This window comes from Pseudoliparis swirei, chromosome 10 (genome assembly GCF_029220125.1).
Source record: "Pseudoliparis swirei isolate HS2019 ecotype Mariana Trench chromosome 10, NWPU_hadal_v1, whole genome shotgun sequence".
NCBI classification, from domain to species: Eukaryota; Metazoa; Chordata; class Actinopteri; order Perciformes; family Liparidae; genus Pseudoliparis; species Pseudoliparis swirei.
This window is the reverse complement of record NC_079397.1, coordinates 8440715-8454861: the sequence shown is the minus strand read 5'-3', so window position 1 is coordinate 8454861 and position 14147 is coordinate 8440715. Positions and strand designations below refer to the sequence as shown.

The 14147-nt window shown below is 42.5% G+C and overlaps 1 protein-coding gene across 8 annotated transcripts; it reads right to left on the bottom strand.

The window, feature by feature from the left end:
• Nucleotides 1–5140: 5140 nt before the first annotated feature.
• LOC130200553 (uncharacterized) lies at nt 5141–8827 on the bottom strand. Of its 8 annotated transcripts, XM_056424941.1 has the most exons (6): nt 8395–8812; nt 7735–7798; nt 7317–7582; nt 6280–6454; nt 6050–6171; nt 5141–5573 (listed from the first exon to the last, which is right to left on the bottom strand). In XM_056424941.1, the coding sequence occupies exons 3-6, from the start codon at nt 7362–7364 to the stop codon at nt 5253–5255; spliced, it is 666 nt and encodes a 221-aa protein (XP_056280916.1). In that variant the 5' UTR covers nt 7365–7582; nt 7735–7798; nt 8395–8812; the 3' UTR covers nt 5141–5252. The 8 variants fall into 8 exon arrangements, 5 of the variants coding, with proteins under 5 accessions (XP_056280916.1, XP_056280917.1, XP_056280914.1 ...); XR_008833034.1 differs by adding an exon at nt 6637–6773 and having other exon boundaries at nt 7317–8827; XR_008833035.1 differs by adding an exon at nt 6637–6773 and having other exon boundaries at nt 7480–8827.
• Between the last annotated feature and the right edge of the window lie 5320 nt (nt 8828–14147).

The window sequence follows — 14147 nt, the reverse complement described above, 5'->3', positions numbered from 1 at the left end:
AACCTTTTTTAAAGATTCTTTGAGACATCTTTGTAGGTTATTTGAAGAACTATTTAAGGAAATGGAAAACCCTGGTTTGAAAGCTTCTCCGTGGAACCAAAAACAGAACCATTTTCGGTTCCAGGTGGCACCTTAATTCTTCTGTATATATAAAGTCAGTGTCGGTGATCCCCACCGTCACCGTGGCAGCAGCATGAGTAAATATCCTCACTGGGAGCAGGAACCTAGAGGCCCCTCCTGCCTTCCTGCTCCCTATTCCTAGCTCCTCAGTCTGCTCACTGCCCAGCTGTCTCCTCCTGGAGGAGTGGTCATATTCAAGCCAACGGCTATATTTATGTTGTTTCTTAACGACGTCTATTATTAGACTGAGCTGCACATAGAGGAACACAGGAAGGCTTCTTAACATATCTGTGCTCATATTATTATTGTATTATTTATGCAGAGGGCTAATAGGGTCACAGCAGGTTCATATATCAGTATCACTTAATAGCTGGACAATTTGGGAGATACACTTATTGCTACAGGCAGCGGCCGGTTAGCTTAGTGTGAAGAGTGGGGGCTAAAAATATTGAAATAAACATATCTAACCACAAATGATCGTATCTCATATCATCAGAGGGATGAAGCCATTCGCTGTCACGCTCCCTCTTTCTCTGCCGACTTCCTTTCTGACATTTCTATAAGATTTTGTCTCGTGTAGACATGATGTCATTCATTCTGCTGTCATGTCTGCATGGGTTAGTGCTCACACACTCACTGGCACACTCACACACATCACACACTCACACACACACACACATCACACACTGAGTTGTTTCTCTGTGCCTTTCATTCACAGCAATGCGGGGCAGAGATCCAGAACTCCTTCTTGGTGGTCTCCAGGGCCCCCCCCCCCTCCTCCCCTCCACCCTGACACATACACACACACACACACACACACACACACTGAATATTCATTCTATCCCGAGCCTCAACCCACGACAGATGGTTCAGCTTCTCACTGCGATATCTCACACTCTTTGCTGTTGTCAGTTATCAACACAATCAGAAAAGCATCGCCCGCCTGTACGCGCTCCTACACTGCAATATATATTAGATGTGTTAGATTTGCCCGATGACATCGTGGCACGAATAGGACGAGACAACAAGCGTCAACGCCGACTTCCCAACAGGAAATTCAGTTTGAGGAAATGCAGTGATACCCGTGAGGTGTCTCTGTTTCTTTTTCAACGCTTCACACTTCAAATCACTTCTCACACGGCAAAGCCCTCGCTGAGCGCCGTGCAGAGAGGCCCACGAGACGGCATCACGGAGGAGCTCCGATTCTCCTGCTGTCAACCATTCTGTCTTTTTGAGTAAATAGTCCTGATTTCTATCAGTGATGGTAAAGTCACTGCTGCGATGTGAAAACATGCCGGTGTCACTAATAATCAGCTGATTTGTTCATCTTCAACAGCGGTGGTGTGGATGTAGATTAGACCTCAGATGAAACTGGCAGAAGGGATTCAAACCTGCACACACCTCAGTGAGATAAAGGGCAGGCGACTACATCTTCTGTCCCTGCTCTCTGCTACTAGGGGATGTAGGCGTGGCAGCAGCTCAATAAAGTTATGAATCACGCTTCTTGATTAGGATTGTCCAGGTGTCCGTCCTCACTGGGGCACCAGATGATGATGATTCCTGACCAATGAGCTATACTCATTCCTACTCAATGTTGATGTAATGCCCAACCTTAACCAATCGCCTGTGCCTCGACAAGAGGTCGACCCACCTACCCTCAAATCTCAAGTCTCAAGCTGTGGCGATCACTGCAAGGCAACCTCCAAAGTGGGTCGGTAATCGTTTGGTTTTCAGAGCGTTGCATCATCACTCACGTCTCATTAGCTCGGCGGCAGCTATTCGCAGAAACGGGATGAAGAGCAGCGGTGTAGTCTCTCCACAGCTCCACTGAAACCAAGAGGCGTTCTACCTTTCTGTCTCTCTTGTGGGAGGAACGTTCCAGTCATTGTCTTTAGTTTCTTCTTTTGTGTGAACAATTATCTCACATTTGGTCCACCCCCCACCCACCCACCCACCCCCCTGGGCGGGTGTCACGTGCTCTCTGAGTTTCCTCACGGCTTCATCTTCCGCCAGATGGTGTGGATGATGTACTCTACAGTAATGTGTGTGTCTGTGTGTGTCCCTTAAATCAGCCGTGTCATCAGCATTTTTCACCATCCTGCGTATCAGAGTGCCTCATGCGCTACAAGTGGAACGACCGTGTGTGTGTGTGTGCGTGCATGTGTGTGTGTGCATGTGTGTGCGTGTGTGTGTGTGTATGTCTGTGTGTGTGTGTGCGCGTGCGTGGGTGTGTGCGCTGTACCCACTCTGCCTTACAGGGGACGTCCCAGAGGAAGGCCGAGACGCTTATTTATTTATTTATTCTCACATGACTTCTTCCTCAGAATCGCCATGGCAACACACCTAAACTCTCTCTGCGTCTCACCCTCCCGGGATGACGTCTCACTCCTTTAATCCTGTTCATTTCCACTCAGTGGAGTCATGAATAATTTAGCGTGTACAGTACTCTGAGTAAAGCAAAGTGGTGTCGACCTGCGGTTCATTCTGTCTGATGTTTTCACAATAAAACAACACTGAAACTCCCACTCATGCTGTTATTCTGCTTTTTTGTTGTTCAAGGTCAAATGTCAAACATGGAGAAACATACGAGCTGAACATGAGATACAGAAAAGTCCCACAGCACATAAACACACCACAGAGGAGAAAGAAGCTGGAAGATAATGGTGATGAAATATAATATTTCCCTTAGAGTGTCTCCTCTAACCGAGTTTCATCCCTCTGAGACTTTATTATGTGCTTCCCTTGCTTTCTTTTACCACTTTTGGAATAAAAGGATATAAATAATACAATATGTGTACCAGGGTCCATAATGAGAAGATCTGAGAGGTACAAAGTAGAGGATTATTATTCCTAAAAAACAGCTGTTGAGTAGTGAGATGGAGACTGAAGCCACCACTGGACTTCTACCCATCAGCTGCTTCTAGCTTTTATGCTAAGCTAACGTCTCCTGCCTCCGGCTTCATGACATCATATAGAATCTCCGTTCTGGCCACGTGTGCCTTTGAGCAAGGCACTAAACTAAAAGATGTTTTTGCTCACGGCTCGAAATAGAACCTGTGATATCATCACGAGACACATTGAATAGGCAGGGTGTGTTGTTGTTGTTGTGACAGGCAACTGAGTGTAAACAACAGCTTAACCCCACCCACTTCACACCCACACACACACACACATACTGTTGGCAGCGTTCCACCTCCTGGCTGACCTTCAAGATTCAAGATTCAAGATTCAAGATGTTTTATTTGTCACATACACACACAGGGTGTGCAGTGAAATGAAAGTGGCAATGCTCAGCAGGAATGTGCAAGGGCATCAAGTACACACTATTTACAAATAAGAAACAACACAATATTGACAGTAAGTGTGTGTGTGTGTGTGTGTGTGTGTGAGCCTAAGAGGGGCAGTTGTGTGGGACTATGTGGGGGTCCTGGTGAGGTCCGAGTTCACAATCCTGATGGCCTGAGGAAAGAAACTCCGTCTCAGTCTCTCTGTTCTTGCAACGTGGCGCCTGCCTGACCGCAGCAGCTGAAACAGTCTGTTGTTGGGGTGGTGAGGATCCTTCATGATCCTGCCGGCTCTGGTTCTGCACCTCCTGGTGTACAAGTCCTGCAGGGTGGGGGTAGTTTTCCAATAGTGCGCTCAGCCGAACGCACTACTCTCTGCAGAGCCTTCCTGTCCTGAGCGGAGCAGTTGCCAAACCAGGCTGTGATGCTTCCTGTCAGGACGCTCTCTACAGCTCCAGAGTAGAAGGACTGAAGGATCCTCTGGGAAACTTTAAATTTCCTCAGCTGCCTGAGCCTTTCTCACCAGAGTGTCTGTGTTGTGGTCGAATCTCTGACTTGTGGTCGAATCTCTGAAATACACATTACCCTTCCTGCCCTCTCCAACTGCACACCCTGTCATTAGAGGGAGGCCAAAAGTGTGTGTGTGTGTGTGTGTGTGTGTGTGTGTGTGTGTGTGTGTGTGTGTGTGTGTGTGTGTGTGTGTGTGTGTGTGTGTGTGTGTGTGTTTCAGGTTGAAAAACAGAAAAATAGCTTCATATTCCAACCGAGGAGAAGAGGAGGAGGTTGGTTGGTTTCCACTGACCTCTCCTGACATGCAGTTGTCATGTTCTGAGAACATTTATTTTAAACAGAGATTGACACAAGCAAGCAGACACACCTCCATCGAGTCCACTGGATACTCTTTGTCCGTAAATATAAAAATATCTAGATTCTATGTGGCAGCAGATCTACTCTTCTTCATGTAGGGGCTCTTACAAACGTACCTTATTCAACACTCAGCCCCTTTCATACCTTTACCGTTCACTGTTGATGATAGTTGTGGTCGTTTGAAGCAATACATTCCTCACTGCGTGCTTATATTGACAGAACAAGATGAGTTTGCATCTGCGAAATCTGAAGTTTTTCCCACATCCAGACAGTGAGGAGGTAGGATGTGACAGTGAGGAGGAAGGATGCAACAGTCAGGAGGTATCACAGCAAAATCGAAAGTGTGAATTTAACTCGCATAGTGTTAAAATCAACACTTTGCTGGTGTTTATATAATCCACCCCGGCTCCGAGTTAAATTTACACTTTGCATAGTGTTAATATTTTAACTCATTAATAGTGTTAATATTTAACACCTATAGTGTTGTTAAAAGACACACAAAAGTGTACTTTTAACACTCAATTGTTGTTGATTTCTAACTCTTGGTGTTATTTAATGACACATTGCAGTGTATTTTTAACTCTAAATTGTTGTTGATTTCTAACACTCTTGGTGTTATTTAATAACACATTGCAGTGTTCTTTTAACACTAAATTGTTGTTGATTTCTAACTCTTAGTGTTATTTAATAACACATTGCAGTGTACTTTTAACACTAAATTGTGTTGTTTGCTTTCAGTAAGTGTTGATTTCGAACACTCGTCATGTTTAATGCTATGTAAAAATTTACTATTAACACTAAAATTGTATATCTACATACGGTCAAATGCTTACACCCCAAAAACAGTGAACTTCAATAAAGTATTGATACAATTCTTTTTATTTTATTCAGAAAATATCTTCAAAGCACCATCATGCACATTTACAAAAATCAACTCCTGGCAGGCCGCATGTACAACACCACAAATGAAACACTTCATTTTTAAACCACGTGCAAGACCTTCGCCCAGAACTCACGTACTCTTGGAGACTGATCTGTTGTTGTAATATCGATGTTGTGGACTGTTGTCTGCACAAAGGTGAAGAGTGGGACCAAAGTTTCATCGTAAGACAGGTTGAACACGTAGTGGGATTTAAATAGTTCATCAAAAGCACCCAACGAGCTCGTAGCTTGGCAGGGGATGAGCCGTTTATCCACAACGATGTAGAAGGCATCGATTCTGTTTTTGTTTCGGCCAACAGCAAGGAGGTCCGGTTGTTTAGCCTCTCTTCCCAGCAGGTGTTCACTGATGCTGCAGCATGACTGAAAAACACAACATGAAAAACTTAGCTCAAGTTATTAGCCATGCAGTGGTACTTGTTGCTCCATGAGTTTAATAGATCCTCCAATTTGAGCAGTCATCTGGCCCTGTGTTGCAAAAATGAAATGTGAGCTTCACTGGAAGTGTCTTCCTCCCAAATTAAGTCCCACTTTATTTTGAAAAAGGAACACTCAGTGAAGCGTGTATAAGAATTCGAATTATCACTTTAAAGCAGTGTAGGAAAATGAAGAGTTAGCAAGCTTTCAACTGCTCACTGCATAGTTGAGTCTGTTAGATAAAATAAATGTTGATTTGCTCCTGTGTCGAAAAAGTCTTTGCTGTTGAAGAACTGTTGTAAAGATTGCAACATTGAGATGTTCAGATTAGTTGTTATTTTTCAAGCTTAAATCAATTTTTTATTGAGTTAATATAACTGAAAAACTGGCTTGTGGGATTTACGCAGATGAGACACACATACCTTGTGACAATGCAACATTTTTCCCACTGCATCACTGGGACTTATTTTGATCCTCTTCCGTCCAGCTGTGGGTGGCAAGAGATGGAGAAGCAGCAGCAGAGAAGCCATGTCACTGTCCCAGTCTACCAGGAGTAAATGAGGCAAAACAAATCATGTATATGTACTTGGAATGCACAAAGTTAATAGCACCAGCCATTTGGATAATAAATTAAGGATATCATGTAGCTTACTGGTATGATCATCTTCTGGAAGGTTCTCTGCAGCTGTCAGAAGTTGGCACAGCTCAGTTGTCGGAGTCAGGTGTTTGGCCTCTTTGATGACCGTGGGCTTGAATGCTGTATCCCACTTCTCGAGCATCTTGGAAGCCGTCTCAGCACCAAACAGCAGCGTGAAGTCTTGATTCAGCTGTTGATCATACAGATGCCAACAATAATAAAAATTAAGCAAAAGGTGTGTGTGCTGATAACTACTTACATCCAACCAAATTAAGGACTAGAGTTTAAATAAAAGATGTGCACAACTCACGAGTCCTTTGACGTCTAAAAAACATGGAAATAAATTCTACAATATTTTGAAGAAACACTTACCCATGCATTTCAGTCATATGGCTAGCCAATATGTTGACAAGCTGTCTACGGGTGCGGTGCTTCAGCGAATTTCCTGACTTGTACTCTTCAAGGACATCTTCACCTCCAGGTTTGGTGAGCAAGGCATTTTCTACCATCTACTCACATAAGATTTTAAAAAATTTAGTGTATAATTCAATTCAGTTTATTTGTATAGCCCAATTTCACAAATTACAAATTAGTCTCGAAGTGCTTTACAATCTGTACACATAGACATCCCTGACCCAAAACCTCGCATCGGACCAGGAAAAACTCCCAAATAATTTTCAGTCTTAATCAAACAAACAAATTGGTCAGGTAACGTAGAAACATCTTTTCAGGATATGTGGGGCATGCTGAAGCCAAAACAAGCAATATAGTCTACACTACAAAAGACAAGGCACCGTTCCATGTATGTAAATTAACCTAATTGAATAAATATGTATGGAAAGAAGAGTTACATAATACAAAGCTACACAACAGCTAAACCCTGGGTTAATTATTAATTTACACTAAACTAAGTTTCGTAACTTTCTCAATCTGGCACTCACCATTCTAAATTTAATTATAGTCCAATTGGTGAGAATCATCATTCAGTTAAACAATTTTCTTGATGATATTGTGAGTAAAAATGTTAACTGACATCTACTGCTTTCAAGTACCTCTTTTGCAGTCTCTGAATCCGAAACCTTTTTTGTAGACCTGTCCATGACCTCAGAGCTCAAAATCCCCCTTTGTCTTATCCTATGAACAATGCCACTTAAACATTGTGTATTTGTTGTTAAACCAGCAATAATTTGTTTTTTTACATAATATGTTACTCACCTGCAGTGATGAATTCCAAATAGGTGAAACCTAGCTGTAATCGGATGTACTTCTTGGTACTCTGGTATCTCACCTTCAGCAGCATGGTGATATCTTGCAGAAACTGTACAGAGTGGAAAAAGATAGCTGTTCAACTTTCTCTAGGCAAGGAGTTATTAAACATGTATTAAGTCCAACAAGTGGCTAAAGTTAACAGGGTATCGCTAAGTTAACGTTAGAACCTTAGTCTCTGAGATGTTGGAAGTCTATAATTACCGTTTTGGTATCAATTAGGCACTCGCTTTTTCCTCTTTAGTCCCTGTCGCAGTTTAGCATATGCCTGCGATAAAAGTCAGCCAATTAAACCATACGCCGGTGAAATGCAAGACAGCGAGACCGCAGTTCCGCGAAACTACCGTTAGTAATGTTAGCCCTCGACACAGCAGTACCGCGAAACTACCGTTAGCCCTCGACACAGCAGTACCGCGAAACTACCGTTAGTAATGTTAGCGCGCGAGACAGCAGTACCGCGAAACTACCGTTAGTAAAGCTAGCCCTCGAGGCAGAAGTACCGGAAACTCTCGTTTATGTCCTGTCATGGTGGATCGTCGAATTTCTGATGGCAAAATAATGTGGCATAATTAAGTTAAATATTCTTCAAGAAATTTACTGAAAGAAAAAAAGTATATTTATTATTTTGGCCTGGAATTAAATATGCTCGGCCGGTTTGAACAGGTTCATACATATTTATTGACTGATGTTACACTTCCTGGCTTATTTCTCCTCCCTTCAACCAACTAACGTTAGCAAACGTTAAATTAGCTATTAGTCACAAGCTTCACTAAAATATAAAACACGTCTCACCACACTTGAAGTTAACACATCATTTCATATGAAGATGAACAGCCTGTAGAAGTAAATATAATGTGTACTTACCTTCTGAAATAACAGCTAAATATCTTCCTGACCACGGGTTTTCTTCACCGTGACTTCAAGAAGAAAGAGCGCGTTGAAACCGGATGTGCAAGTAACTCGGTCAGGAGAGCATCACTTAACTCGCCGCAATAACTCCGCCCCCAGAGCTGTTTTAACACTGTAAGTGCTAAAAGAACACCACAATCAACACGGATCAACTCAAAATATTTGACACTGGGAAATCAACACTACCAATTTTGCTGTGATAGGATGCAGGAAGAACCGCAGGGTGCTATTTCAGGGGGTTCTAGATCAAAAACAGCTGTCAGCTGCTGCAACGGGCTTTTTAGCTGATATGGTTCCTGATGTCCATAGCGGCCTAGAAGAGATCCCTTCCTGATGTCCATAGTGGCCTAGAAGAGATCCCTTCCTGATGTTCATAGCGGCCTAGAAGAGATCCCTTCCTGATGTCCATAGCGGCCTAGAAGAGATCCCTTCCTGATGTCCATATCGGCCTAGAAGAGATCCCTTCCTGATGTTCATAGCGGCCTAGAAGAGATCCCTTCCTGATGTCCATCCCATGGTGGACCAAATCCACGATCCTTGTCTTCCTTTACTTGCATTACTTATTAAGCGTTTTCTGTAAACTTGAGATAAAGTAGAACTACAGATCATGATCGGTCATCCCGGACCATGAGACTCACAGTGGAGAGATGACAATGATCCCTCCAGACTTTGCGGGGGGGATTTGAACGCCACGCTTTGCTTGGCGCCTCCTGCTCACAGATAACAGAACCACTGAGCTCTGGGATCCAGGTTTCCCACGACTGGGCTGAGAGGCTTTGTGAAGATTCTCTGACCTCCAGGAGCCTCAGGAGGAGAGGCCTTCCCTCTTCCCTTCAGCACACAGGTGGCCACAAAAATGTCATGACATCAGGAGGGAGAATTTTTGAAGTGGTCAGAGAGACTTTGGATTGGAGCCGCTCGCCCTGCCGAGGTGCTGTTGGGCAACCCGCCTCTTCTCCGGCTTTCAGGTTTCAGAGACCTGAACTCGAACGCCTGGTTTTTAGAAGCGTGATTGACGGCACAGACGGCGCTCCGTGTTCGGACACAGTCGGACATCTTTTACAGCGCTCTCAAGGTGACCTCCGACTTCCCCCTGAAGAAATAAAACGGTTCCTCCGCATGCTTCAGCAAATCCCACATTCTCAGATAACTTGTCTTTGATGGTTTAGTGCAGGGGTGTCCAAAGTCCGGCCCGCGAGCCAATGGTGGCCCGCGGTCAGATTTCATACGGCCCGCGACATCGGTCATATAATGTGTTATTTCTGGCCCGCCAGATCTGTCAGAATAAATAAATCATAAAAACTTGAAAGACGTAATTCCTCCTTTCTAATGTATCTGGCTCTGCATCCGTGGCGTGAACCCTTCTCGAACCCTATTTGCCATGGCGACGGCAACAAAAAAAGGAGAAAAGTTGACAGTGAGGGCCGCCGCTTTCAGGAGCGGTGGGAATTACGAGTGTTTCCCCTACCATGAGAACAGGGTGGGGGTCCGCCCCACTGACATGTTCTCTATAGCGCCAGATTACAACATAAGTAATGTCAGGTTGTTTTATTCAACTAAACGGTCGTATATTATTGATCGTATCGACACAGCGGCATGTCATTTCTGTCTCAACGTGGTGGCATTCACACTTCTCCTGGCTCTCGGTATCGCGGCGGAGCTCCGCCCCCATGCGCACAGACAGGTGCGCACATACAGGTGAGCGCGCTCCAACCAGCCGGCAGAGATCGTCCAATATGTCGCGTGAACAGCAAACCGACACCTCTGCGTTCCCACGGTGGTGAAGACACGTCGTCTCAGAGTCGCTCTCTGCTCCGGGTTCAAGAGCAGAGACGAGGTGGGGCGCGAGGGGAAATGCAGATTCTTTTATTTCAAGACCTTGTTTGAGAACTTCACATATTACAAACTACACGGACATAAAACTAAGTCATTAATAAATAAAGAGCGAAATGCCTGTCGTCTACTTTCGTGTAAATGTGTACGTTACAGCGTTAACCGGTTACGCTGCGCATTCGCCACAGACTAGATTATTGGCGACTTGCCAGGTGTTACCTCTCAGCGTTCCAGCTGTTGCCCTTCAAAACAAGAGCTCAACATTGAGCTTTATGTAGAGTGGCCGTATCAAGCCTGCAACCCCGTTTTAAAAAGAGGTGTAGTGGAAAGCACATTTCATCACACAGAGTAAAACGTGATGACTCAAACATATCTGCACTTGTTTTGTTTTTCAAAGGTTGCGCGTTTTTGTTATTTTGAAAATATATGCAGTGTAACTAACACTCAGTAAAACTCTTTATGCCCAAATTCTTGATCTTATTTGGTTTAATTTGTCACAGGTTGCACTTTATTGATATTATCTTGAAAAGGTATTCAGTGCAAAACAGGTTAATTGCAGCCACAATAAGCTAAATGTGAAGTGTGTTGAACGGTAACATATGTCATTAACAGTGAAAAACCTGTAGATGTGACAAACTATTGTGTTTCTGAAAAGATCTAGTAAAAGATAAGGGCAAAATTAATTAGTTTGTAAGTGTAATGATAACAGACCACTTTGCATATAACTCCTGTTTAAAATGTTCATTAAGCAACGTTATGTAACTCATAGATATGTAAGGTATTCTATATACAGCTTTTTCATTGTTATCTGACTGAATGAAAGGCAGACTTGGTTCTATTATATGTGGTTACATTGTCATTTAAAAAATAAAAGTAATTGTGACAGTTAAAATACATTGTTTTATAACAGTCTATATTCATGTAACTTTTGTGGTTTAAAAAAATGTCTAAATGAACTATTGGCCCTCAGGCATCTTTACTTTATCACAATTGGCCCTCATTGCAAAAAGTTTGGACACCCCTGGTTTAGTGGAACTAGAACCGCCCACGAATGAACCGTCAGAATCCCCTCAGCAGCTGTTTCCCCCCCTGACTGCAATATGACGGTGTACAGTAAAATATTAGCCATAAATCGTTACTCTACAGGCTATATAATATGCAACTGTTCACCCTCAGGTGGCACTTTATATGTCACGTTATTGTATTCACGTGAGTGAAATCACTTTAGATTAGCTTCATAATTCACCTGTATTTCCGAAATACCCTTTAGTGTCTCCAGAGGTAAGCTGAGAGAAGTCTGTCCTTGAGTGATGTCACTTGAGTCAGCGTCGATTGGGTGATGAAGAATATACGAGTAGGAAAATAGGAGAAAACCAGAAATCAGTGAGGTAGAAGTGAGGCTACATCTTCTGGTAGCATAACTCTACAGCTGAGTTGCATTGTGGGTGATGGAGGCACCAGATGTTGACAATGAATAAGAAAGAGTTGCATGGAGGATGTCTCTGATGTAAGTATACTGGCCACAACATTCGTACAAATCAAACAGCTCTTCTTTGAAGCTGCATGAGGTATTTATTTGTTGCCACTGTAAACACAACATGAACACATGCTCCCCTTTTATATATATATATATATATTTATATATATATATACACATATATATACATACATAAATGTTGTTATATATGTATATAAAAAATGTTTTATGTATAAATATATATTTTTAAAATATATACAGTATATATATATGTAAATATATATATACATATTATGGATACATATTTTGTATATATATGTTTACATATATATACATATTTTGTACATATAGATGTATATATACTGGAGGAACTTGCGCAGCTGGGCTCGTCCAGCTTGGAGGAGGCGAGAGGGGGCGTCGCCGACGGAGCCCCGGAGCCCCGTCAGCCCCGCAGCGCGCCCGCGGACAGCAGCTCCGCGTCGGCATGGGTGCGCTGACAAAATGACGTTACCCCTCTGCGATGGGCCGCCTCCTGCTCCTCGTTTACCGCACGGTGTCGGTGATCTCCAAAGTGGTCTTCTGGAGGAGCAGCATGGCAGCGGCTGACCGGAAGAAGCTGAACCAGCTGATGAAGAAGGCCAGCAGCGTGCTGGGCAGTGGCGCGAAAAAAAGAAAAAAAGAAAAAAAAAAGAAAAAAAAAAGACAAAAAAACAAAAAAAAAATAAATAAAAAAAAAAAATATTTAAAACAGTTGAAATGCCAATTAAATAAATAGTAAATGGGTAGTGATAGTGTGTGAACCACTTACCGTAATCAACAATAAATATATTATAATGAAAATTATTATGAGAGAAGCCCTCCGATTAGCGAGGCGCCCTTTAACGGTACGTGTATGGCGTCGATTTCGTGGTTTTGGCAATCGGGGGCTTGATTGGCGGAACTGAATGGCGAGCGATGTCAAGACAAATGTGCTGCGTGCGGGATTATTCGCTGATCGCAGATCAGAGACCCCCCTCCCAGGCAGCAGCCCAGCCTCAGCCCCTGTCGGTTTTGAGTTTTCCGGGGTTTCGCTGTTGTCCAGAAGTGGTTTTTTTTTTTTTGGTTTTTTTTCCTTTTTTTTTAGACCTATTTTTTATGCAAATTAATGCAAAAAAATTGAATAAAAAAAAAATAATATATTTAAAAAATACATTTTTGAAACCCAACCAGATCCAAACGACTCCAGATCAACACATTTATATTTATTATAATTAATATTATAATTACACACAGCCATTTTAGTGAAATAGAAATAGGGAAAAGGAAAACTGCTTTTAACAAAGAAACTAAATGTTAACATATGTTACAATACAGATAATACATTGGCAATGAATGTAAGTAATGTTGGACTTGGACTTTAAAAATGGTTTATATTATTTAGTATTTTTGGTATTTATTGGGTTATATTTTGGCTGTTTTTTGATTTGGTTTTTTGGTGGTTTTTTGTCACACAGACCTGGCAACCTCACAATGGTTTTATATTGCTGAGAGTGTGTGAGTTGAAAAAACGATGTTTGCAATATTTGGCTATATATTTTATAAAATTATAAACTGTTACATTACATAATAGTAATGGTATACGACGTCATCACGCTGTCCGTTTGTGGTGTTATTATCAAGTCAACATAATACGTTTGGTGGCGGTCTATTGAGCCACACCGCTTTTTTTGTTTAGCTACCATCCGGTCGCTATATTATATTTTCCTTGTGTGTGTTGTTTTTTTGCAGTATGGATGTGCTTCTTGTTGTGTATCTAGAATATAAAAAAATGGAAAATCACCATCTCTTCTTCCTTTTTCCATGCCCACATCTGTTCCACATGCTCTGAACTCTTTTTCTTGAGGGTGAAAAACTTTTTTTTTTGCAAACCTCAAACCCCAACCCAATGTTCTTAAAGAATTCTGCTTTTACACAATTCAAAATAAATTTTATTTCTTTTATTTTCTATGTTATTATTTTAAACCAACTGCGCCCCCCCCCAAAAAAATTTCACCAGCCGCCACTGGTGCTGGGGTGTCCTGTGGATACCGTGGAGGTGGTGGGGGACGGGAGGGTGATGGCAAAGCTCTCGTCCCTGATGAACCACACCTCCCGCCCCATGCATGACACTCTCTCAGCTCTGCACAGCTCCTTCAGCCACCAGCTGATTCCTCCCCGTGTCTGAGGGAGAGAGACCTCAAGTCCTTCCTTCCTGCTGTCAGGCTGCACAACGTTTGTTGATCCTGGAGATCCTGGCAAACTCAACACTTTACTCAGCACTTTGCTTTGTTTTCCCTTTGTATATTTAGTTTCCTCTGTATATTTAGTATTTTAGTTTAGTATTTAGTATTGTTATTGTGTTTTATTTTTATTAATGCTC

Bases quoted from the DNA above. Each gene is read 5' to 3' on its own strand.
- LOC130200553 (XM_056424942.1), bottom strand. From the start codon at position 7,364: ATGGACAGGTCTACAAAAAAGGTTTCGGATTCAGAGACTGCAAAAGAG. The intron at 6,455-7,316 runs GTACTTGAAAGC...TATGATCAACAG, and splicing joins ATTCAGAGACTGCAAAAGAG to CTGAATCAAGACTTCACGCT. The intron at 5,574-6,049 runs GTATGTGTGTCT...TGTGTTTTTCAG, and splicing joins AAATGTTGCATTGTCACAAG to TCATGCTGCAGCATCAGTGA.